Below are 26468 nucleotides of genomic sequence, written 5' to 3' on the forward strand. Positions count from 1 at the left end.
TCTTAGTCTAGAGCTCTTCCCCCTGGGCCCTGGCCCGGAGCAGATGCCCTCAGGTGGGGGGGGCACCACAATGCTGGGCCAGGCACTGGGCATGGGCACTTCCAGTCAGGGTAGCACTGAGCCTCCGCCTTGTGCCAGGTCAGGGTAGAGCTGGACTCTAGCCCTATAAAAGCCAAGGGAGGGGCCTCAGCTGCAGAGAAGCAGAGAAGGGGCAGGAAGCAGGGCCTGGGCCACCTGGGGGTGGGGACCATCCAGCTGCACGGTGCCCCCTTCCAGGATGGGAGAGTCAGACCCTTACGATGAAAGTGTGATCCTAGGACCCCCAGCAAAGGTGTCACCGAGAGCACGTCAGAAATGTCACATCTCGGGTCCACCCGCAGCTCCTGGACCAGAATCTGCACTTAAACCCCAGGAGATTCAAAGACATCAGATTTTGAGAAACACCGGTCTAGTCCGCTCTGCCATGTAACAGCTGGGAAACCTGAGGCCTGAGGGGGAGGGACAGGGCCAAGGCCACGGGGTTATCAAGGCCACGGTCTCTGCATACCTCGGTCTCCCGCAGCCTGGCCTCCAGGGCCGCGCGGGGCCCCTGGGTGTTGTCATTGACCTGCAGCCGCTCCTGCACAGCTTTCATCCACTCCTGGGCGTCCTCCAAGCTCCTGGCGAAGCCCTCCTGCGGCTGCTGAGTCATGGCACCTGCAGGGGCTGAAGACAGGACCACACGAGGTCAGGCGCACAGGTGCGAACGCGGAGGCGAGGAGGGCGGGGGGGAAGGCGAGCTGTGGAGAGGCCCCGGCCGGCTGATGGCGGCGAGGGTCGGGAGCCTGACCCTGGGAATGGGGTTCACGCTCCTCCCCCAACACCCTTCTGATGCTCCAATGCTCTGACTTCGTAGCCACAGCCAGAGGCGATCGTGTTTGTCAGGGGGCCAAAGGACTGGAAATGGGCCGAGAAGGAAAACAGGTCTGGCCTCTCCGGGGGCTGGGCAGGGAGAGCGGGCCCAGGGTGCCCGGTTGGCAAAGACTCTCTTTGTCTCAGATTCCCTGCTCCCCTCTGACGCTAGCTTGGCACTCAGGGCTAACGCTCTCCTGTCTTTTTGGTTGGAAACTGCTCCAAAAGTGGATCCTAAAACACACACAGGCTGAGATGTCTGTGACAGACACTGAATCTTGATCTGAATGGATCAAAAAGCCTCAACCTAAGAAACACAGTTTTTGGGCATTGGCCAGGATGACGCCAGCCCCTGAACCTCACCTGAAATTAATATCTCAGGTTGGGGATGGCCCGGTGAGCCAGGTGTCTTGTGGCTACTTCTCCACCAAACCTGGGTCCCTGGCAGATGTTGCTAAGTGTTTCCACTGAGCTACACGTCACCCACCTCCTGGCAGCCACTGACAATCAACTGACCCAGCATCTGAGCTGAGACCCACTGCCTTCGGGGATGCCCGCCTCCTGGCATAGGTCTCCCAGCTAAACCAACTCCTTTGCTATGCTGTCCCCTCCTCTCTTTCCCTTACCTTCTAGCTGCGGATACAAGCTCTCAGATCTTCTGATGTAACTTTCTTAAAATCCCATTAAGCCCAGGAAAAACTCTTCTGTATTTCGGTTCTAGTTGTCTGCTTATGGCAACTATAACCGACTTTGGATTAAAGTTATTTATATCTGCATCTTAGGTGAAAGGATTGTGTCTAGTTTATCCTCCAATCTCCCACAATGCCTAGCACAGAGTAAACCCTCTGCCAATGCTGAAATAGCCCAGCGTTGGTATAAAGTGTCATGCACCCAAAACCAACCACAGCATTTGTTAAAAAGGCAAAACAAAACAAAACTAGGAACAACCCAAATGCCCAACAATAGGAAATTAGTTAAGGAAAGTATCACACACTTGCACTTCAGAATATTATGCAGCCAATAAAAAGTAGGCTTGAAATGAATTTGTGATGGAGAATACTTAGGCTCTAATGATAATATCAAAAAAATGCAACAAAATTTATACTTAGTAGCCCCAGCTCTACAGCTAATAAAAACAAAACAAAACAACCACAGAAAAACCATGCTCCTAGAAAAAGGCTGGGAAATCTCACCATTACGATGCCCATGTAGGGACTTCTCTGGCGGTCCAGTGGTTAGGACTCCACGCTTCCATTGCAGGGGGCATGGGTTTGATCCCTGGTCACGGAACTAAGATCCCGCAAGCCACGTGAAGTGGTCCAAACAAACAAACAAAAACCAATGCCCATGTGACGAATCGGAGAGAGGGGTGTGGGCAAGTGGCTGAAGACGCATCCCATATGACCTCGGGCCTCTCTTTTCCTGGCATGGTGTCTTTGGAGGCCACGTGGTTAAGGACCATTGTCTGGTTGGTGTAATCACAGTTGGAAGTTTTTCTGCTTCCCTATTTTTCCTCTTAGGCACTTTGTGAATTTTCCAGAAAGGGCAATCGTTACTTTAAAATTAAAAAAACCCAAATAATTTCTTAACATTGGCTGAATTGTTTGTCGGCCCTTTTTTCTCAATCATCAGTTGGTTGTGCAACAGGCGTTGACTGGGAATCTGGGCATCCCGCCCCTCACCTCTACCCCTGGCACTGGCAGCTCTGCCATCAGACCGCACGACGCACACTGGGAGAGGGGAAGGTCGCCAGCAGCGAGGGGAAGGGAGTGGGTGACCCAGGGCGGGCTTCCCTCCTGGATCTCGGTCCTCAGAGCTCAGTCTCCCAATTTTCTTCCGGAGCTGTTTTGATGTTTTTCTAACAACTTAATACGTTCCCTGCAGCCACTCCCTGCCTCTGAATGCTTCGTTTGAAAAGCACATTAGAATGCGCAGGCATTTAAATTGGTTCATTGTGGCTTTAATCTCTCTCGTCTAGTGTGTGACTTGATTGGCTTCCAAAAGCTCAGCTTTTATTTTTTACAAAGCGATGCATGGGAGGAGAGAAACTAGCTCCCAGAGTTTCAGATGACAGGATGCGGAGGGGGGGCGGATGCTCTAAACGCTCAAAGGCAGCGAGGTGTGCAGAACCCTTCTTGCAGTTGGAAATGCCCAGGGCCTGGGAGGTGTGATGGTTTGGAGACCCCAAGGTACTCAAATGGAACACTAGGGGTCCGGCAGGGTGGGGCAGGACTCGGGTGGACCTCAGACCCCCGGATCAGCCTCAGATGGGCTCTTCTAACCTCGGATGGGGGACCACTAACTGTCAGCTTGGTGAAGCTGCAGGCAGAGTTCAAGAGACCAGGGCCTCTTGGCCTGTTCTACCAAACTACTTCATTCCAGGTCAGTGAAACACACGGGAATTAAACACGCGCTCCTAGCTAGGCGAGATGCTACAACCACAGCAGCAAATAAGTGGGCACCACCTCTGCCTCAAGAAGCTTCCAGAAGAGAAGCTGCACATTGAACGCCTGTGTGGGCTGCAGGTGGATGAACTGCAAACAAGGGTGGGGGATTTGAGGGGAGGGGGATGGACTTTTACTGTGGACCCCTGTATTCTTGGAATACAGTCTTTAAATGCCAAGAATAAACTGCAAGAATTACAAAGGAAGCCAATCATATTAAAACATAGTTATCAAAATACTAAAAATCGAATTCATGACACACACACACACACACACACACACACACACACACACCCCACACCCCACACACTACCTTACTAACACATTAAATCACAAGATCTAATGACAATGGGTCTAATAACTACTGGAATTTTGAAATACTGATGGGCATAAAATACATTTCAAGAAATCTACAATGACTGCAGTGCAACATAAAAATATATGTGACAAAGTTACAGCCACTGCTAATAACAGAGTAGGCTTTGATTTTGTTTTGCCTCCTGCATAACTGAAGAAACTGCCATCAGTTAGAGGTCAGTAGCAATTCTATCCATAGCCCCCTGTCTGTCCATGGGCCTGGGTTAGAATCCACAACTGATGGAAAGGAGAGCCTGCTTCCTTACACAAGTTTAAAAGTTTAAAGTTAAAAAGCAAATGAGCAGCTCAAGAAAAGCCCACTCACAATTGGTTTATGGACCAGGAAGTCATCCCTCCTTAACATCCCTCACCAGGAACATCATGGATTTCCCTCCGTTTCCTCAATCGACTCCAACAAGCTTCCGGCCCTCTTCCCATCCCTTCTCCAGGCGGGAACCAGACGGGGTTTCGTAAAACACAAATCCAGCTGACCATTGCCCTGTTTAAAAGATACGTTGCAGCAGTCTTCCAAGCCCTGAGCGTGACCCTGTTTCCAGCCTTGCTTCCTCCCGTGCCTCCTCACAGCCAACCCCAGGGCAGATGTGCAGTTCTTAGCTCCTCTCTGACACAGCCAAGACAACGACCTCTGTTCCCTCTTCTAGAAGCGAGCCCCCTCCCCCAAGCATTGCTGTCCGGCGTGGAACCCCAGAGCATCGTAACCACCAACTATATTTTCTGGGCAGGCCACCTCCTCTCCTGCTGCCTTTCCACCTCTGCACCCCAGTGCTGGAGAGTCAAGTTACCAGCCCTTCATTAATGTCCACTGAAGGAACAAATAAGCCAAGGAATTGACCCATAGTACTGGGCTGAGCAGGGTGGGAAGCCTTCCAAAATGTGACAGGGAAAGTAGGAGAAAGAGCCCTGGGCTTGGAATCTGCACATTTGCCCTGAGCACGCCTCTGCCTCTCTGGGCCTCAGTTTCCCCATCTGCACACTGTGAGTGTTGAAAAGAGGGTCTCTGAGGGTCTTTGAGGTTGTGGGTTGGAAGGGTCCATATTACTGAGATCTCTGTGAGCCACGCCAGCTGGGGCCTATGCACCAGCCTCCGCCCTCAGACTGTCAGCCTGGTCTGGGCCCTGGTCCCCTTCTCTCCCCACGGACCCCCCTCCTCAGCCAGTTCAGAGCACCCCTTCCAGCATCGTGGACCCTCTAAGGCAGGCCGAGGTGAGTAGCCTCCCAGGGCCACATGGAAACTCCAAAGGAGGCGGTCCTGGGGACCTTTTATACAGTGAGGGGCATACTTTTTTTGTAAAGGGTCAGGTAGTAACTATCTTTATACTCTGCAGGCCATATACAGTCTCTGTTGCATATTCTTCTCTGATTTTACAGCCCTTAAAAAATGTAAAACCCATTTCACATTCACTGCACAAAAACAGACTACTAGCCAAATGTGGCCTACGGGCCACAGTTTGCCAGTTTCAGTTGTAGATGCTCCAAGGCTGTAACCAGCAGCTGCAGGAAGCCACAGCGGCCAGCAGGCAAAGTGAGCTGGCTAAGTGACCCACAGGCATGTGTCCTGGGATTGGACAGATGTTGAGGCCAGAAGGAATTATAATTGGTCCTGGTGGTCTTGGACCCACTATTCACTAGCTGTGTGACATCTGGCCAGTCACTTAACTTCTCTGAGTCCCCATCTCCTCACCTGGAAACGGGTTTTAGTCCGTTTGGGCTGCTATAATAAAATAGCACAGACCGGGTGGCTTATAGACAGCAGAAATTTACTTTTCACAGTTCTGGGGGCTGGAAGTCCGAGATCAGGGTACCAGCACGGTCAGGGGAGACCTGGTTGCAGACTTCTCATTGTACCTTCACATGGAAGAAGGGGTTAGGGAGCCCTGTGGGGTCTCTTTTATAAGGGCACTAATCCCATTCATGAGTGCTCCACCCTCATGTTAGAACAGGATTAGAATCACCTCCCAGATGCCCTAAGTCCTGACACCATCACACTGGGGGTTAGGATTCCAACATGTGAATTCTGTGGGGACATAAATATTCAGACCATAGCATGGGGACAACACCTAGATTTGGTTAATGAAAAAACCTCCTACCCAGCACCTGGAACACATTCCATACTTGGAAGCAGTTCTTTTTTTACCCCAAATTCCTCTGGGGTCAGGTGGAGGGCTCTCCTTCTTTAGAAACCTGCATCCAGACGGCGGCTCTCACACCATCCCAAAGGTGGGTGCGGGGTAGCAATGGGGGTTACTAGCCATAGACTAATGCATCTGTGCATCTTAACAGCTGCTGGGTGCTCAGGATTCAGAGACGAACCAGGTAAGGCTCTGGCCCATGGGGCTCCTTGTCCAGCGAGGGGGCCAAAGTGAGCTTTGAGAGAGGGGAGCACCAGCTGAGTGGGAGGCGCTGCAGGGATACTGGGGAGGCTCTCGACACACTGGGGGATGGGGAGGCTGGAGCTTGAGGATGGGGGGAGGCAATGAAGGAAGCAAGGGTCAGATCAGAGCCCCAGAGCCATGTCCGGGAGGCTGGGCTGGTCCCTGGGGGCAATCGGGAGCCAACATGGGTTCAGGTGGGGGTGACAACACTGATTCTGAGGTTCAGGCGAGTCACCCTGGCTGGGGAGGATGCAGAAGGGAAGCCCTTGCCTAGGGGGTGGGTGGAAGCGGGGTGGGGGGAGGGGGTCACTGCAGACACAGGCAGCTGCACGAGGCCAAGGACCAGGCGGGAAGGCTGCAGGAGCGAGCATGGCAGGCACGCCTCTCTGGGAGGGAGGGGGGAATTCTCATCGTCCATGAGTTTGTCCTTCTTGGATTGGTTGAGTGGACACAAGATTTTTTTAAAAATGGAACTATGCATTTTCCAAACATTTTAGCAAAAAAAAAAAAAAACGTGCTCAGGCATTTTTTAAAAAGCTGTTTCCATTTCCAAGTCCCTTCTTGGGTAGCAGCCCTGGGGCGCTGCTGCAGGCAGCAAGGGAGTGGGGCTCCAGGTGCGTCTCTGGGCTGTCCCTGAGGAACCAGAGACAGGATGCAGGCCCTTTCTGGTTCAGGCCGGCGCTGGTCTGCTGGAGGAGATGGTTAGAAAGGAAGCAGCCTTGGTTTTCAGCGTCCCGTGTGGTTATCACAAATGACAGCCAGAAGAGAAATGATCTTTTTTCCTTGATGACAGACAAGCCAGGGCAGGGCAGATGAGCGAGCAGAGGAGCGGACTCAAGAAAGAGCACATGTTCAGATGGACCCCGGGAGAAAAGGCACCAGCCTGTGAGACCGACGCGTCCACAGCAGGTGACAGGGGACACAGCTCTCCCAGAAATGGACTGTGGGGCTGTACTTCAGGGGAGCCAAGAAGGTTCCAGAAACAGCTCCAGGCCTGAGCCATCGAGTCAAGAGGGGAGAGCTTAGTTAGAGTCACAAGGAAGCCTCAGGGTGAATGAGTAGGCAGAAGGGCCATAAAGCAGTGTGCAGTTGGATGGAGGGGATTGGAAAACGTGATGTAGACTTGGAAAAAAAAAAAAAGCCAACCAGGGCAGAGAAAAGGGTGCTGCCATTTCCACCATGATGAAAGGCCTACGTCCGTGCTAAGCGCTTGTCTACAAGTCATCCATTTGGTCCCTGAGGGTCGGTCACACAGGATCGAGCAGAGGTAGGGCAGCGGGGCATCCTCTCAGGCGGAGAGCTTCGGCTGATTAGCAGAGGGACCTCAGAAGAACTTCCTCCCCCCCACACCGACCAGCACCTTCCTCTTAGAATACTGGGGGGTTCATCGGGCACCTGTTCAGGACCAGCGCTCAGTGGGCAGGACTGCCGTCACCTTCCGCAACCGCAGACAAGAACACTGAGGCTGGAGTGTCCAGGGCACAGGGCCGTCAGGGCAGCACTGAGATTTGAACTTTGTTCTGTCAGATTCCAAAGCCCAAAGACCGTGACTCTGATTGGACAGGGTTCAACCAGGCAGAGTGAATCCACTCTGAGTCCAGCTGTGAACCAGAGGGACCCGGCTCCCTGGGGGTGAAGGAGCTGAGAAGCTGCCAGGAGACAAAAGGGAACCCAGAGATTGGCTACTTCCACACCTCGGCTGGAGGGGGCAAAGCAGGAGGTGGTGATACCAGACCCGCGCTGGGAGCCTCTGAGCCGCGGGAACCGGAGCCCCAAGGGAGGCGTCACCCCAGCCAGGGCGGAAAGGCTGCTGTGGGTGAAATCCCGGGGCCAGCACAGGGGAACCTGAGCGACGCAGCCCGCAGGGGTCAACCCTCCTGTGACCCAGGGGACGGGAAGGAAGGTCTCCCAGCCCAGGCCTGCGAAGGCTGCCCATCTGTAGATAGAGAAGGACACCAGCTCCCTTTGCCCTGATTCCGGGCTGCCTGAGCAATGGGCCAAGCTGCAACTTGGTCTGGGAGGGACCAGCCTTGCAGGACAAAGGACAAGTTACTGGCACTGGCACTGACCATTTGCCGGGTTGGCCTTGAGGGGCAGTCCACGGGAAACAAATCAGGGCTCAGAACCCTGTGTCCTGGGGGCAGCGGGATTAGAGCCCTCCGTCCTCTCCCTTCCCCTTCCTGGGCCTGGGAAGCTGAGGCTGCAGGATGGAGGGCCCTACTGGGCTCTGTGGTGCCAGTGGTGAGGGGCAGACACCCCATAAGGACCAGGTTGGGACAGCTCCCTGCTCCAGCCCCTCCAACACCGTAAAGGCAGCGTAAAACGTTCTCTGGGAATGTGCAAACGCTCTACTGCCGCGTGCCATTCAATGATCTAGACACTCCAAGAATCCTGCTTAAGACCTAACCAAACCCCATTAGGGAACGCCCCTAAAACACGACACCAAACCCCTCCCAAGCAAAGAGAGGGGCAAAGTCAGGTTCAAAGAGTGACTGTTGTGTGGCTGACATTATTAGCACCATTTTATGAGGATGGAAACTGAGACTCAGTAAAGCGAATAGCCTGCCAGAAAGTGGTGGGCCCACGATGAACAATACTGATTCTAACAGCCCACGTGTGTCTTGCATTCTGTACGTGCCTGACTCCGTGATAAAGGGCTTACAGCTATTAACTCATTTATCCTGCAAAGACCAATGAGACACTTATCCCTATTTTATGGCTGAGAAAACTGAGGATCAATGATACTAAGAACACTGCCCAGAGTCAGACGGATGTTAGGTATCGGGGGCAGGATTGGAACACAGGATGGCCTGAGTCCAGAGCCTTTGTTCTTAAACACCACGGTGCTACCCGGCTTCCACGCCCCCGCCTGTACCCCCCAGAACCCACTAAGAGCCGTCCACGCCTCCTGTGGGTCGTCTTCCATGAGCATCTAAGCTCCAGGAAGGTGACTGCAGGGTGTAAACCTGGGGCTCTGCTCAAGAATCTAGAACTGGACTTAATAAACTGAGGCCCCGGCTGCCGGGCCGCCTCGGGCCGCCTCAGTCCTACGGTGTTCAGACACCCTGGCCCTCTGCCAACCCAGCCGCCCCCTGGCACTTTGCTCTAGAACTCAGAACCTTCAGGATCCAGACCCAAGTAAACCCCAGCTCCCACGGCAGGCCCTACAGGCAAGCGTGCTTGCCCCTCCAACCTGGCCGGGGTCCCACACCACAGACGGACACAGCGCCCTGGCACGGGGCACACTCCCTTTCCCGTGACACGCTCGCCTTTCCTGTGACTCATTCCTGCTCTGCCACACACAGTTTCCACCCTTACCCATTCCCACTGCTCTCCCATACACAGATGGGATTTCAGGAACCAAGCGGGCAGCTGCTTTTAATCCCAAAGCCTATTCCAAGTGGATCCTGGGAACTCTTTTTTGTTTACTTATTGCAGATAATGTTACAGAGAAGCCACAGCTCAGAGCATCATTCAGAGCACAGGATGGTTCTGGGCCATGCTCTCTTATCTGGCATCCACAGAAGGTGATCTGAGAGCGAAGTGTGTAAGAAGCAGGGACCGGCACCCTCCGTAGCATCTTAATTGGTCATTGGACCAGGAACTCTCACACCATCTTATTTAATCTTACAACAGCCCTCCCAGGCTGCTGAACCTGGAGTTGGGAACAATTACTGGGCTTTATCCGGTCAGAGATAACCACAGGCTTGGAGGGATTAAGGGACTGAACCAAAGCCATACAAACTACAGGGCACCACAACCCACCCTCTGTCCATGGGCTTGTAAATGTTCATACAAGAAACCCCGCTTAGTAACAGGGTTCTGGGGTCCACTTTAGAATTCTAGCCACAAAGGGGACAGGCCAAGAGTCCCCACAAAGGGGACTGCTTTCAAGACAAGTGCTCTGAGAGGAATTCTCAACCAGCTTTGCCATCACTGACAAATGGTATTTGGTAGTGAAAGCCCACCGTGCTCTGGCCCACCTCCTTTCCCAGATAGCTGACGATAAAACAACATTTCCCACTCTGAAATTAACTAAAGCCAAGCTCTCCGTCAAAAGGCACAGTGTGGAGGACGCTAGGATTTCTACCCGGGAAACGCTGGCCTTGCAAAGCACAGTCAAATATGGATGTCTGGGAGGGGGAGAGAATGCAAAGTGCAACTATAAGAGAATGGGGTACAGAAGGCCCGACCTCGCAGAGAGGACAGGGGCATCCCTTGGGCAAGGCAAGTGGCTCCAAGGTGCGGGGCCTTGGCTCCTCGGGCCAGCTGTGATTGGCTCAGGCTGCTGGGAGGGCAGCCAATTAGAGGGCGCGAAGCGGAGGGCTCCCTGAGGGGGTTGTGAGAAGCGTCCTACCAGTAGCCCTGGCCACGTAGTCCCAGCCGGCTGCTGGCAGTGTGGCCAGGGGCGATCAGAGGCCGGGGAGGCAGGGACTGGCCGTCAGCTGCGGGTCAGAGAGCAGCAGTGGGCAAGGCATCAGACTAGTCCAGGCCTGGGTGGGACACCGAGTGCTGCGGGCCGCAGGCGTGAGTCTGGGCAGACCAATCAACGCTGCCCAGCCTACCTCTGATTCGGAAACGGGAGCTTTAGGTCAGTTTTGGTTTTTCACACTGTGCGTCGTGGCCCAACCCCATGCCTTGGCGGTGAAAGCACCAGCCGCACTCCCAAGTACCCTGTAGATGAAATCTCCAAGGTCTTGTCTCACCAGAGAGGGATCCATCTGCCGTGTGGCAAGGCCCATCCCAGGTCCTGCTCCAGCCTCCAAAGCCCCTCCCTGAAGAAGATCTGGACAAGGGGGTGGAGCTTCCAGGATGGGATTTTGGCCCCTTGTCCCTGCGCCTTCCCTCCCCTCCCTTCCCCAGTGACCCAAGGCAGTGTCTTCCGTGACAGCATGGCAGTGACAGATGTCCTCACACCTCCTCCCCAGGCCTCTCTCTTATTGGCCCTGGGAATCAGGGGCCCATGCCAGGCCCCCAGTGCCTCATACCTTCTCCTCAGGTAGGAATCTTCCCTGCAGAGGGGTGATTCCAACAGTCACCCCTGAACCCACCAGACCTGCCTTACCTTCCTGAACATCTCCCATGGAACCAGTGCCCCCTCCCTGGACTGTCTGCACCACAGCCCAAGGGAGCGGGTTCAACCGCAATGAACACACACACCTCCTGTGGCCCTCAGACCTGAATAACACATGGACAGACGTAAATGTCCTTTGACAGATGAATGGATAAAGAAGATGTGGTACATATATCTATATGTATATCTATATATGCAATGGAATATTGCTCAGCCATGAAAAAGAATGAAATAATGCCATTTGCAGCAACATGGATGGACCTAGAGATTATCATACTAAGTGATGTCAGACAGAAAAGGACAAATATCATATATCACTTATATGTGGAATCTAAAATATAACACAAATGAACCTATCTATGAAACAAAAACAGACCCACAGACTTAGAGAACAGACTTGTGGTTGTCCAGGAAGGGAGGGTGGCCAAGGGAGTTTGGGGTTAGCAGATGCAAACTATTATATATAGAATGGATAAACAACAAGGCCCTACTGTATAGCACAGGGAACTATATTCTATACCCTGAGATAAACCATAATGGAAAAGAATATTAAAAAATGCACATATATACCTGAATCACTTTGCTGTACAGCAGAAATTAACCCAACATTGTAAATCTACTATACTTCAATTAAAGAAAATATGGCTGTGAAAAGAAAAAAAAAAAGAAAAAAGAAAAGAAAATTATGGCTGCACAATAATATACTTTCAGAACCACTCTTATCAAGAAGGACTTCAGAAATGAGCGCTTTCTACTAGATGAAAATGTCTTTGTATTCAAAAGCATTGCATCAAGATATAGGGTTTTTATTTTTTTGTTTGTCTTTATTAGATAAAAATTCCAAAACTTCTCATAGAACTCATGGTCTTGGGGCTCCCCTGGAGGTCCAGTGGTTAAGACTCCGCACTTCCATTGCAAGGGGCACGGGTTCGATCCCTCGTCCAGGAACTAGGATCCCACATGCCGCTCCGTGCAGCCAAAAAAAAAGAACTCATGGTCTCCGGAGAAATCCTCCTCATATCCCAATTTGAGAAACCCTGGCCTGGAGGATGAAGGGGAATCCTCAGGGACCCTCAAGGATGAGCCTCCCACCTAACCTACAGCCCTGACTCACCAGGGTGCCCCTGGTCCCTGCACGCCAGCTGTACCACACTGTTGAAGTTTCTAGAAGCTTAGAGTCTGAGTGCTGCCTCTCCGGCTTAGTTCTGCCTGGCGAGCCTCCCCTACCCCAATACACACCTCCTTCTAGCAGACTCTTCCTTGTTCTTTCAAGATTCAGTTCACTCAGAGGGGAAACCTTTCCAGCTTCCTTCCCCCGACAGTAAAAGCTCCTCCCTTCCTTGGGACCCCACAGGACCCTGTGCATGTTACCACTTACTATCTGTTTACTAAGCACTCTGAATTTTCCCATGTTCTCCATCCAACAACCCCAGGAGGAAGGTACTACTATCAGTTCCATCCCACAGTGAGAAAACTGGAGTTTAGGGAGGCAAGGTGAGTAGCCACGAATCCAAGACGGAACCCAGAAGTTTGACCTCACGGTTCATGCTTTGCTGTTTGAATCTGTTGACACAAACAAGTTCTCTGAAGGAGGGCAGGGTCAGATTCATCTTACTGATTAATTGGAGATGGGGTGGCCTTGTTTCTAACAGGTTTATTTGGGGGTAAAATTGATAAACAATAAACACATTTCAACTGTAAAGTTCGACAAGTTTTAACATATATACCTAGAAAACCATCACCCCAATCAAGATAATGAACACACCCATTACCCCAAAAGTTTCCTGATTCCATTTCTAATCCTTCCCTCCTGCCCACACCCTGACCCAGTCAACCACTGATGTGCTTACTGTCTCTAGAGGTTAGTTTGCATGTTCTGGAGATTTTTACATAAATGGAATTATATATATATATAAACATATATATATATATGTATATATGGGGGGCGGGTGGTGTGGTCCTGGCTTCTTTCACTCAGCATAATTAGATTGAGATTCATCCATGTTGTTGCCTGTATCAATGGTCCATTCCTTTCCATTGCTGAGTAAAATTCCATAGCATGCGGAGACCCGCTGATGGACAGTTTTTGGCTATTACAAATAAAGCTGCTCTGAACACTTGTGTATGGACATACACTTTCATTTCTCTTGCAAAAATACCTAGGAGTGGGACTTCCCTGCTGGCGCAGTGGTTAAGAATCTGCCTGCCAATGCAGGGGACACGGGTTCGATCCCTGGTCCGGGAAGATCCCACATGCCGCGGAGCAAGTAAGCCCGAGTGCCACAACTACTGAAGCCCGTGCGCCTAGAGCCTATGCTCTGCAACAAGAGAAGCCACCGCAGTGAGAAGCCCGTGCACCGCAACGAAGAGCAGCCCCCGCTCGCCTCAACTAGAGAAAGCCCATGTGCAGCAACAAAGACCCAACGCAGCCAAAAAAAACCAGAAAATAAAAAAAATAAAAATACCTAGGAGTGGAGTGGCTGGATCAGATGGTAGGTGTATGTTTACATTTTTAAGAAACTGCCACACTATCTTCCAAAGCAGCCACTCCACTTTTCATTCCCACCAGCAGTGGGTGAGAGTTCCCGTTCCCACACGGCCCGCGATGGTCAGTCTTTTTAATCTTAGCCCTTTCAACCAGTGGGTAATGAAATCTCATTGTGGTTTTAATTTGCAGTCCCACACGGCGAACCACCTGATTGCCTTTTGCGTTTGTACTTTAGGACAAGTTACTAAGCTCCAGACTGCGCTCAGCACTTCCCAGGCACCTCCTCCTTCAAGGCTACCGTGCTCAGTGCGGGCCCGGTAGGCTGGAGGCTGAGGGAGTGAGGAGTTGAGTGATGCAGAGACACTCAGCCAACAGGAACCTGCTCCAGTTCCGAGGGCGCTGCCAGCTGACTCCTTGAACCAACAGCCAAGAGTGTGTAAAAGCAGATAAACAAATGGAGTCCCTCACGTGTGCGTGGGGCTCTCGGAGCTCCCAAAGAGCAGTGCCATGGGGCCCTTATCCATGCTCCTGCGGGTCCCTGGTTCAGTAGGGACCTGGATGTCTTTTCAACAACTCGTGTGGCTGCCATGGGGTCTCCCAGCATCCAGGACGGAAATCAACAACTTCCGAGTCAGGAGTCCAGCACCACTGAACTCAGCCTGCTGTTCGCATTTGAATGTGAACTGCCCATCTTGATCACTGCTATCTTGATCAAGGTACCTGAGACAGATACTGACACACAGTAGGTGCTCACAAATGTTCATGGGCGGATAGATAAATCTGGAAAATATAAAGAATAATATTTACCCCCATTGGCATTTAGTAGGTACTTGATAATTGTTAGTTCTGGTCTTTTTTTTAAATTTAATTAATTGATTAATTTATTTATTTTTGGCCGTGCCCCATGGCTTGCGGGATCTTAGTTCCCCGACCAGGGATTGAACTCAGGTCCCGGCAATGAAAGCGCCGAGTCCTAACCACTGGACCACCAGGGAACTCCCTGGTCTTTTTTATTAAAAGGAATACGTGTGGAGCCAGAAGGAGCATCTTACCAGCCTTATTTGGTCCTCAATATACACAAGCTGAAGGTTCAGGGAAACTTGGGAAGGGCAGGGATGGGGGAAGGGTGGACTTCAGCACAGACTCTGTTAACCCCCAAATCAGAGTCTTCCTTCAAGCCATGGGTTGGGGGCAGAGCAGGCCCCAAAATGGAATTAGGGAGCATGGGGTCCAGTGCAGGCTCTGCCACTAACCAGCTCCAAACACCAGCCTCTTTGGTCAAATGAGAGCAAGAATTTCTGCCTGACTTGCCTCCTCTCTGAGATGGGGGAGCTTTAAATGGGAAGATTGTTTTGAAGGGAAGGGACACAACCGATTCACCTCCGGGCTTTTTTTTTTTTTTAACAGAACAGCTATTAGGAAGGGACATATACACTGCCGAGAAGCTCTGCTTTATTCAAAGGCACAGAACTGTAATGATCCTCAGGCAACCTATAGGCTAATTGTACCATGTTACCATGTCACACCGTGTAATAGCCATGGGCTATAATAACCGACTGTGTAGCGGGCCTGACATACTGGGGTCAGTGCTACACTGTTCCGAGCTACAATTCCAACCTGTAATAACCAGAGAACTTAATAAGAGCTGGCTCCTTGTGCCAGGCCATGTTCCTAAAGCATTTTATAGCGCTTTAGAAACAAATAGGCTACCGGGTAGGTGCTAATATAAAACCCCATATTAGAAGATAAGGAAGCAAAGCACAGACATGTTAAATAACTTTCCCCAGAGCATGCAAAGCAGGGATTGAAACTCGGGCAGCTTGGCTCCAGAGCCTTTCCCTCAACCACAGCGCCTCGCCTGGAGACAAGAGTTCAGTAGTCGCCTGGTCAGTGCATTAGGGCTGGTTAAATGCGAGTTAAGAAGGAGCTGCTGCTGGACGGCACATGGAAGAGCTGTGAAATATACTACACAGCTCACCCGACCGTTCTTCAGATACTGCCCAGAGCAAGCGTTCACATTTGGGCCAGGCCTGTGGCCCTACCAGCAAAGCCGAGTTTTGCCATCTGCCCCCCTCTCCCTGCACCTGCAGCCCTTGGGACACAGTGCCAACCAGAACACGCCACTCGGCTCCACGATTGTTGCTGACGTGTCTGTCTGTCTTCCCATTAGACTGTTGCTCTCAAGGGCAGAGGCTGTGTCTCATCTGCTCTGTATACCCAGGCCTGGAGCACAGCCAGCATGAAAGAGGATGGCGGTGCTGCTTACTAAGTGAGCACAGCACTAACATTCTTGGAAAAGCATGGCTGGCTCCCCTGGGGCCAGGCCAGGGTAGGGAGTTCCTGAAACTGCCCACAGGTTTCAGACTGGCTCCAGATCTCAGGCTGCAGGGCTAGGCCTCATGGGACACCCCCAGGAGCCAGTGAAAAGTACCGCGGAAACCTCCCTACATTTCCGCATGTAACAATTGGACCAGGACTTCCCCAGCGGTCCAGTGGTTAAGACTCCGTGCTTCCACTGCAGGGGGCTCGGGTTTGATCCCTGGTCGGGGAACTAAGATCCCACATGCCGTGCAACTCGGACAAAAACAAACAAACAAACAAACAACAACAACAAAAACAATTGGACCACTTCTCAGGAATCCTCTTATCTAGCTGTGCCATTTTACAGATGGGGAGACTGAGGCTTAGAGAAGGCTAGAGACCCACCCAAGATCTTGCAGCAGCTCAGTGGCAGAGCTCTGGCCAGGACTCATCTTGGTATAAAAACATCTCTGCCTCTGAAGGAAAGCATTACATTTCTTTAAAATAACCCACAGATAAGAAACAATTGGGGGCTTCCCTGGTGGCGCAGTGGTTGAGAGTCTGCCTGCTAATGCAGGGGACACGGGTTCGAGCCCTGGTCTGGGAGGATCCCACATGCCGCGGAGCAACTAGGCCCGTGAGCCACAATTACTGAGCCTGCGTGTCTGGAGCCTGTGCTCCACAACAAGAGAGGCCACAATAGTGAGAGGCCCATGCACCGCAATGAGGAGTGGCCCCCGCTTGCCGCAACTAGAGGAAGCCCTCGCACAGAAATGAAGACCCAACACAGCCAAAAAAAAAAATAAATAAATAAATAAATAATAATTAAAGGTGCTAATAATTAAAAAAAAAAAAGAAACAATCAACTCTCATATTTATAGACCATTAATTTTCAACAAGCGTGCCAAGACAATTTAATGGGAAAAGAATAGTCTTTTTAACAAATGGTGCTGGGACAACTGGATATCCACATGCAAAAGAATGAACTTGGACCACTACCTCACACTATATACAAAAATTAACTCAAAATAGATCAAAGGCCAAATTGTAAGAGCCAAAACTATAAAACTCATAGAAGAAAACATAGGCGTAAATGTTCCTGACCTTGGATTAGGCACTGATTTCTTAGATGTGACACCAAAAGCACAAGCAACAAAAGAAAAAAAAAAAAGATAAACTGGACTTTATCAAAATTAAAAACTTTTGTTTTTGTTTCAAAGGACACCATCGAGAAAGTGAAACAACAACCACAGAATGGAAGAAAATTTTGCAAATCATTTACCCACTAAGGGACTTACATCTAGAAAGACAAAAACCCAATTATAAAACTGGCAAAAGATCTGAATAGACATTTCTTCAAAGACATCGTACCTACGAATAGCCAATAAGCACATGAAAAGGTGCTCAACGTCATTAGCCATCAGGGAAGTGCAAATTAAAACCAAAAGGAGATGCCACTTCACATCCATAAGGATGGCTATAATCAAAACAACAGACAATAACAAAGTATCGGTGAAGATGTGGAGAAAGTGGAACGCTCTTATGCTGCTGGTGAGAATATAAAAAGTATAGGCACTTTGAAAAGCAGCCTGGCAGCTCCTCAAATGATTACACACAGAGTTACCACATGATCCAGCGATTCCAAGCCTAGGTATATTCCAAGAGAAATGAAAACATATGTCCACACAAAAACTTATACACAAATGTTCATGAGAGCCGAAAAAGTGGAAACAACCCAAATGTCTGTCAACTTATGAACGGATAAATAAAATATGTTACATCCATACCATGGAATATTACTCAGCAATAAAAAGGAATGAGGTAGTGATGCAGTTACAACATGTAAGAAACTTGAAAACATGATGCTAAATGAAAGAAGCCAATCACAAAGGGCCACATATTGTATGGTTCCACTTATACGAAATGTGTAGAACAGGCAGGTCTGTAGAGACAGAAGGGAAATGGGTGGGTGCCCAGGGCTGGGGTGGGTGCATGGGTGGACCGGGGATTGTGCAGGTTTGGGGTGGGGTAGTAAAACTGCTCTAAAAATGACTGGGGTGATGTTTTTACAACTCTGTGAATATACTAAAAGGCATGGAATTGTACACTTTAAATGCACCCATTTAAATTGTATACTGTGAACTATATCTCAATAAAACTTTTTTTTGTAAAAGAAACAATCAAAATCTCCAAACTAAGAGGGCCATTCAAACAGACCTAATTTAAGCACCCATTCCTGTGAGAAACAGACCCACCCCCGTGAGAAGTTACTCAATTCAATTCGACAGCATTTGCTGAGTTAACAATAAAAATATATTTTATACTTGAGAGGCAGGTCTTTATTTTTTTTTTTAGACAAAATAATTTAAATATTCTTAAATATTAAGAAGAACATAAAATATCCAAAAATTATGACAATATTTCTGTTTTACATTACGGACAATTACACAGAGAGAAAGCAGAGACATAGATTTATGTTAACATTAAGAGTGACAAAAAGAATTCAAGACACAAAAATGACAGGGGAGAGCCAGTGAGAGGCAGGTCTTAATACTCATTCCCATTTTACAGACGAGGGCACTGAGATGGAGCAGTTTCGTGCTCTGCCCAAGGTCCCAGAGCTACTAGTTAGGAGATAAGGAGTCAAATCCAAGACCAGTCGGCTTTAACATCCAGATGTACACAGCGCTGAGCCAGGCGCAGGCTGCGGGTTATAAACACGGTCTGCGTGACCGCAGACTCTGAGGCTCTTACATGCTCAAATGGAGCGGCACACGAGAAACTGTCGGAGCCTAGAGAGTGGAGCAATGATGCTGATTAGGGGATCCAGGGAGGGGTTCACAGACGAGGGGACACACTGAGATGGAAGGATGAGCAGGGTCTAGATAAGATGACAAGTGGGAAAGGGCATAACAAGCTGCTGGACCAGCATAAGCACAAGCTGGGAAAGTGCAACGCCAAGTTCAGGCTGCAGAGTGGGCTTGGGAATTGTTAAAGGACGCTGTGACGGAGAGGCAGGAGGGGAGTCAGAGAGGTGCACTGACTTCCCTCTGTGGGCACTAGGGAACCAGCGAGGGTCTGTGAGCAAGGGAGTGGCGTGCTCTGATCGGTGACAGACCCACAGGCAAGGAGGGCAGCGCCTGACCAATTGTCTGGAAACAATGTTGCACTGAAAAGGGTCCAGGCAACCTGGAACCTTTAAGCACCTGCTAGGAAATGCTTTGTAAAGTGCCGTTTAACCCCAAGGCATTCTTTTTATTGGAAACCTGCTCTTCCACAAAGAAACCAGAGTTCAAGTCCAGGGATCTTTTCTCAACTGCTGACTGAATGTGCAAACATCTGATAAGCTGTGGGGAGCAGCCGTCATTCCTCCCCACGGTGTCTGCCCTTGAAGCTCGTCCCATGGGCCCCCTCCCAGCAAAGCCCCCAGCCTCGCACCCCAGCCAACACTGTTTGGTGGGTAATGAGTGTTCTGCCTGCTCCTACCCTGTCCCCACCCCAGGTCATCTGTGACCTTATGATTGCCCTGGGTGAGTGTCAAGGTCATCATAAGTCTTAACTTATGTATGCCAAAGGAGGCCCCTGTGGGTTGGGGAAAATGTCACCCAAAGTTCCCATGTATGAGGTTACCTGCTGGGTGCCAGGTGCTGGGCAGGTGCGGTGCGTCCATTACCACCAACCACCAAGGCAGGGGCGACCGCGTCACCTTACAGATGGGGAAACTGAGGCTCAGAGGGGCCAGCTCTCCTGCCCAGGTCTGAGGCGCAGAGTCAGGAGCAGGCCCAGGTCTGCTGGGCTCCAGCGCCCGTGCCATGCTGCAAGACGGCCAGCAAAAGGAGGAAGTGAGTCAGGAAGGCAAAAGAAGGGGGTTCCTTTCTGAGTCAGAACAGGATGTCCCATCCCATACCCGACTGATGCAGAGGCCGGGGGCGGGGGGGAGATGAACCCCTGCAGGTCAGACTGACGAGGTGCCCAGGCCAAGTCCTCTGCAGGGAGCGTGCCTGAGATGGGGGACTAGCTAAGAGGCATGCCCAGTTTGGGCGGGACTGTGATGGGCCCAGTGACGCCAGGCCCCTCAGTGTACGGCTCGGAATGAATCAGGCCAGATGGGGCACCAACCAGGCGGTGGAGGCCCGACCTGGGTTTCCAGGAACTGACGGCCGAGAAGAATCCAGCTCACCCTCGCTTTTCCCCCTCTGTGCCTCTCACTCCACCCAGCCGCCAGGCCGGGTGATGATGAAGGGCGTGCCCTCTAAGGACCCGTGTGAACAGGCAGAGAGAGGGGTCCGGCTCATCTTCTAACCCAGAGCCACACCAGGCCCAACTTCCCTCTGTTCCAGAGCTTGGGAGACGCTTCATTCATTTAATGACAGATCTTGTTGCAACGCCTGCTCTGTCGCAGATGCTGTGGTGGGTGCTGAAGATCAGAGAGGTGAACAGGACCGACCAGATCCTGCGCCCTTGGGTCCCCTGACAGCTCAGGCTCCCTTCCTTCTGCTGGAAGGTGGGCACAGTGTTCAGAGTCTTCTCAACACCCTCCCACCCCCTACCCCCCAGTCTCTACAATACGGCATTTCTTGACCTGAGACCTTCTGGTATCCACTAGCTCACCTCACAAGTGTCCCGTGGGTAGCACTCACTAAATTCACTTTTCAAAATGTCTCTGTGAGGGCTTCCCTGGTGGCACAGTGATTAAGAATCCGCCTGCCAATGTAAGGGACACTGGTTCGAGCCCTGGCCCGGGAAGATCCCACATGCCATGGAGCAACTAAGCCCGTGCGCCACAACTACTGAGCCTGCGCTCTAGAACCCACGAGCCACAACTACTAAGCCCACGAGCCACGACTACTGAGCCCGCGTGCCACAACTACTGAAGCCTGCATGCCTAGAGCCCGTGCTCCGCAACAAGAGAAGCCACGACAATCCGCACTGCAACGAAGAGTAGCCCCGGCTCACCGCAACTAGAGAAAGCCCGCGCACAGCAACAAAGACCCAACACAGCCGAAAATAAATAAATTTATTTAAAAAAACCAAAATGTCTCTGTGGACCAGGGGTTTTAACCTGCGCCACTCCCCGACAATGGGTAAGACCCCTGGATTAGGCTATGAGGGTTCCCTGAGCCTCCTGAAATCTCATGCAGCATCGTGTGTATATGCTTACTCTCCTGGCAAGGTCTGCAGGTCTCATCAGCTTCCCAAAGGCCCCCTGACTAGTGCTACACCCGACTCATGGTGTTATTAGCATTTTTCCTCGTAAGTGACCCAGCATATTCCCTGGGGTGGATGTCACAAACTTTCCTTAATCATTTCCACTTAGCTGGACAATTATGTCACATATTTGCTGTTGTTTTTCTCAGTCCAACTAGAACATTTGCAAATTTATCACTGATTTAACATTTGAGCAAGATCTGTACCCCCCTGGCCACAAGGCAGAGCCCTAATCTACTCTTGTATTATCCCGCCCAAGAGGTCTTTTTCTGACCCGGAGAATTCATTTTTCTCTTCAGCATCAGCAGCTGGCCTTTTCAGGGCTGTTTTCCACAGAGAAACAAAGTACGTGGTCACATGGCTGTAGCTGCCTGGTGTGTAACAAGGAGGACCAGAGACCAACCAAATCTGGGTGACGTTGGGTGGTCAGGCTGGGCTGGGCAGGGTGGGGCTCACTCTTGGTGAGTCACTGCACTGGACACCCTCCCCTCACCGCGCGCGCGCGCGCACACACACACACACACACACACACACACACACAGAGTCACGGTCACAAAGGCCTGCCTCTTCCAGGACACTTCCTAACAGCTGCTAAGAGCGTAGACTCCAGAGCCAGCTGGCTGAGCAGATTCAGGCCTAACTTTGCTGCTGAAAAACAACGCGGCCTCAGCCAAGTGGATTTAACTCCTCTGACTTCACTTTCTCATCTGTAAAATGGAAGTAATAATAGTATGAACTTCTTATCACTGATCTGATTAAGTGAGTTATACTGGTAAACAGTGCTGGTAACCAGTAGGTGCTATATAAGTGTTTTAGATAAATATTGAGGAAAAAAAGATGCCACTTAATTGTCCAGCAAAAAGAAAATGGTTAAGGAAAGTTGATGACATCCATCCCATGGAATATCCTGGGCCATTTACACTGAGAAACGTGATGATTAACACCATGGAATAATGCTGTGTCTGAAGAGAAAAAAGAGCACGCTGCACACTATTTATAATAGCCAAGACTTGGAAGCAACCTAGATGTCCATCGACAGATGAATGGATAAAGAAGATGTGGTATACACACACACACACACACACACACACACACACACACAGTGGAATACTACTCAGCCATAAAAAAGAATGAAATCATGCCATTTGCAGCAACATGGATGGACCCAGAGATTATCATACTAAGTGAAGTAAGTCAGACAGAGAAAGACAAATAGCATGTGATATCACTTACATGAGGATTCTAGAATATGACATAAATGAACTTACAAGACAGAAACAGACTCACAGACATAAAAAACAAACTTATGGTTACCAAAGAGGAAAGGGGGGAGAGGGATAAATTAGGAGTTTGGGATTAGCAGATACAAACTACTATATATAAAATAGATAATCAACAAAGTCCTACTGTATAGCACAGGGAACTACTATTCAGTATCGTGTAATAAACTATAATGGAAAAAAATATGAAAAAGCATAATGAATCACCTGGCTGTACACCAGAAACTAACACAACATCGTAAATCAACTATACTTCAATTAAAACTCTTCGCCCTCTACACCAAGGGTCGAAAACTTTTTCTGGAATGGGTCAGATAGTAAACATTTTAGGCTTTGTAAGCCAGATGGTCTCTGTCACAACTATTCAAATCTGTAGTTGTAGCGTGAAAACAGCCATAGACAGTATGTAAATGATGAGCATGGCGGTATTCCAATAAAACCTTGTTTACAAAATCATGTGGCATTTGGTCTGTGGGCTGCAGTTTGCCAACTCCTGCTGTGCAAATTATACAAAAACTGTGTGAAAAAAGATAAAGATTGAAAGGAACACAGGAAAAAGTAGAACGTTCTCTTAGAGCACTGGAATCATAGGCACATTTTTTAAATGTCAGTTTCTTTAAGGTGGTAGTAGTAGTTTTTTAAAAAATTAAAGTACTTTAAGGCTGCATACATTCTAATAACAAATTAAGAGATTTCACAGTTCCATTCGACTTTTTTAAATAAGTTAGAATTAGGAAGCCCAGCTTTCACATTATGCTGTACAGAAAACGTAGTCCGTGAAGTATGGCCAGCGTGGGACTGAATCTGGCTTCTTTATCTACTAGCTGTGTGACCCCAGGCAAGTTTATTAACCTCTCTGTTCCTCAGTTTCCTTGTTTGTAAAGTGAGGATACCAACGGCCCCAACAAGCATACAAAGGCCTGGCACTGGGCTTCCCTGGTGGGGCAGTGGTTAAGAATCCGCCTGCCAATGCAGGGGACACGGGTTCGAGCCCTGGTCCGGGAAGATCCCACATGCTGCAGAGCAGCTAAGCCCGTGCGCCACAACTACGGAGTCTGCGCTCTAGAGCCCGCGAGCCACCACTAGTGAGCCCACGTGCCACAACTACTGAAGCCCACGCGCCTAGATCCCATACTCCACAACAAGAGAGAAGCCACCGCAACTAGAGAAAGCCCGCACACCGCAACGAAGACCCAACGCGGCCAAAAATAAATAAATAAATAAATAAACTTAAAACAAACAAAGGGCCAAAAATAAATAATTAAATTTAAAACAAAAACAACAACAAAGGCCTGGCGCTGAGCCTGGGGTACAGTAGGCCCTCAATACAAAAACGTGCCTTTCAGACCCACAGGACCCACAGGACCCACAGGACCCACAGGACCCACACAGGCAGGATCTTGCTGACCCTGGGTCTGTGGCATCACCAGGATCAAGGCAGACTAGAAAACCCAGCACGCTTTACTTCTCACCTAAGAAAAATGCCCTCCTATGGTTTTCAGGTTTGGTTTATAAAAGGGTACAGAACAACCTGAACCCCACTTCCATTTATAAATGGCATCCCAGCTGTGAGAAGAACAGCCTAAAGAAGGCAGGGTTTGTTCCAAATGGGAGTTTTCGGAGCAAGGGAGTTCTCGGGGCTGCACTGGCCGAACCCCTGGGGAGACCCACGTCACCACAGGGGCTCAGGCCCAGCGTGCTTCTTCCTGGGGCCTGAGCCCTGGGCCCTGAGTCTTTAGGAGGCAGAGGGAACAGAGTCCTCTCTTTTTGGCAGAAAGGGGCACTTAGGGTTCAGAGTCAAAGGCCTTTCTGACTTAATCCCTCCAAGGCTCCACGGCCCGTACCTGAGAAAGTCCACAATGCGTCCCAGGACAGTTGAGGTCCTTCTCCATCTATCTCTGCAGCCTCACCTCCCACCGATTCCCACCTCCTCTTCCTGAGCCAGAGCTCCATGGGGCTCCCATGTGGCTTCCCCCCTCAGTGTTCTTCTTTGCCTGCCCACATTCATTCATCAGTTCTGGCACCACTGCCTCCAGGGAGCCCTCCAGGATTTTTCAGGGCATACCGGGCTGGGAACTAACACTGTTAAGCATGTACCAGGTGTCAGTCCCCATGTTAGGTGTTTACACACAGCTTATTGAGGTCTCTCACCTCTTGTTAAGTAGGAATGATTGTCTTCTTTATATAGAGAAATCAAGGTCCAAAGTGGTTCAGTGACCTGCCAAGGTCATACAGAAGGTATCTTGCTGCCTTGTTCTCCCCAGCAGTCCCTTAGCAGAGCCCAAGAGGTTTAAAACTGTCCACATTCTGCTGGAGCTGCAAGGTGGTATCCACTGAGCCATCCAGAAGAGTCCATCCTCCTTATCTCGATGCCGTGCCCGATATCTAGAAGCCTCAGAGCACCACTAAGACTTCCCCCAGGAGCCTTCACCTCCCTGGAGTCCGAGGTCAATCGTTAACAGGCCGTGCAGATTATAATTAGCACATGCCAGTTCCTTCCCAGGCTTCAAGACGCCAGTTTTATGATGTGTCTGTGTGAAGCCAAGGGCACCGGCCTTGGGGACTGACTTGTTCCTTGCTCTCCGGGGTGGGGGGCAACATAAGGGGGTCACCAGCAGGGGTGAGTCACGTCCTTGCAGACACAGAGGTGCCACCCAAGCCCCTTGGACCTCAGGACCAGGGGCTACCAGCACCCAGGCAGCAGGGAGATGCCACCTGGGGCTCTGGGGAGCAGCGTGTTTCTGGGGCATGGGGCGCTTGGCCCTGCCGGACTCCGCTCCTCCCTCCCGGAGGGGACTGTGTCCAGGGCTGAGCTCCCTGTCAGTCCCAGCGGACAATACCTCACTGTTGCGTGCAGCGCTTGGAAGCTGACCAACCTCATCCCCCTGATGGGAGGGAGTTTAATCCCTTTCCTCCTGGAGGAATCTGGGCTCCCCAACAATCCCTTAGCAGAGCCCATGGCCCTCCTGCTGCTGCCCAGCAAGGTCACCCACGCAGCTGGGGGAGAGGGGCAGTCAGCATGTGAGCCCCATTCTTTGCACTCCCGCCCCGGGGGCCGGGGTCAGACACACGGGGCCTCCCACACTCGGCACAAACACCACATGACCTCCTAAAATGTGTTTTTCCCCGCCTGTTGCACAATGCTAGCTTCAGTGGATTTTCTTGCAAGGACTGATGGCCTACAAGATTTGCATGAAAGGCAAATGCCACCCTCCCCGACTTGACCGCGCTCAACAGTAGGGCCGCCGCCACCCAGGGGAAGGTGTGTCCATTCTGCATCCCCAGGAGGGGAGCTACATGTGCTGGGCCTGAATCACTTCCCCTCCACGGAACTGCAGCCTCCAGCCTGGCAGCAACTGGCCAGGGCATGTGACCTTCGGATATGGTCTGTTTACTTATTGCTTGCTTGTTGAAGCTAGATGATTCTAGAACCTTCTAGAATGTAAGTTCCATCAGAGCAAAAATTTTGCTAGTCGTGTCCACTGCTCCCATCCCTCTCCCTAGAATAGTGCCTGGCATGCGGTCGTACCTCGTCAAGGAGTTGATGAGTGAATGAATGAATCGCTGCTCTACATATTCAGCGCCACTCATTTGTTCAAGAAACCTTTACAGGTGCCAAGTGCAGCAGAGAAAATACTAAGCTGGGACCTTCCCTTGAGGAGCTCATCATGTAGGGGGCGGGAGGGGAAGATGAATGAACAGAGAAGGCCAGTTAGAGAGTTAAGGTTCAGCTCAGAGGGGACACAGCGTGGTGAGAGACTGCCAAGGGAGGGAAGGGCATGCAGGATAGGGAACAGCATGTGCAAAGTAGCAAAGCATGAACTGGCATCTGAGTAATTTGTCCCCAGCGTGGAGGAAATGAAGGCGGAGACCCTCAACCCTCATTCCTTCACCCTACAGCATTTACTACCGGCTCTGTGCTCAAGGACAGGCAGAGGCTGGTCCGAGGACAGAGTGGTTTCTGTCTTCACGCGCTCACAGACTTGGGGGACAGCAGAGCCAGTGATTCTTCGTGCACAGGGGCGCTGGGAG

At 50.6% G+C, this 26468-nt stretch overlaps 1 protein-coding gene across 5 annotated transcripts in view; it reads right to left on the minus strand.

The window, feature by feature from the left end:
• Positions 1 to 26468, minus strand: part of SYNE3 (spectrin repeat containing nuclear envelope family member 3) — an 89278-nt gene that overhangs the window by 50455 nt on the left and 12355 nt on the right. For 2 of the 5 annotated variants that reach the window (XM_057543375.1, XM_057543374.1), the window contains 2 exons: positions 19579 to 19763; positions 548 to 705 (listed from right to left, as the gene is read on the minus strand). In XM_057543375.1, coding sequence (XP_057399358.1) covers positions 548 to 705; positions 19579 to 19762 — 342 coding nt within the window. In that variant the 5' untranslated portion in view covers position 19763. Of the gene's footprint in view, positions 1 to 547; positions 706 to 14115; positions 14428 to 19578; positions 19764 to 26468 lie in introns of all 5 variants that reach the window. The other 3 variants (XM_057543378.1, XM_057543377.1, XM_057543376.1) reach the window with 2 other exon arrangements.

This window comes from Balaenoptera acutorostrata, chromosome 3, assembly GCF_949987535.1.
Source record: "Balaenoptera acutorostrata chromosome 3, mBalAcu1.1, whole genome shotgun sequence".
In the NCBI taxonomy this organism is placed as follows: Eukaryota; Metazoa; Chordata; class Mammalia; order Artiodactyla; family Balaenopteridae; genus Balaenoptera; species Balaenoptera acutorostrata.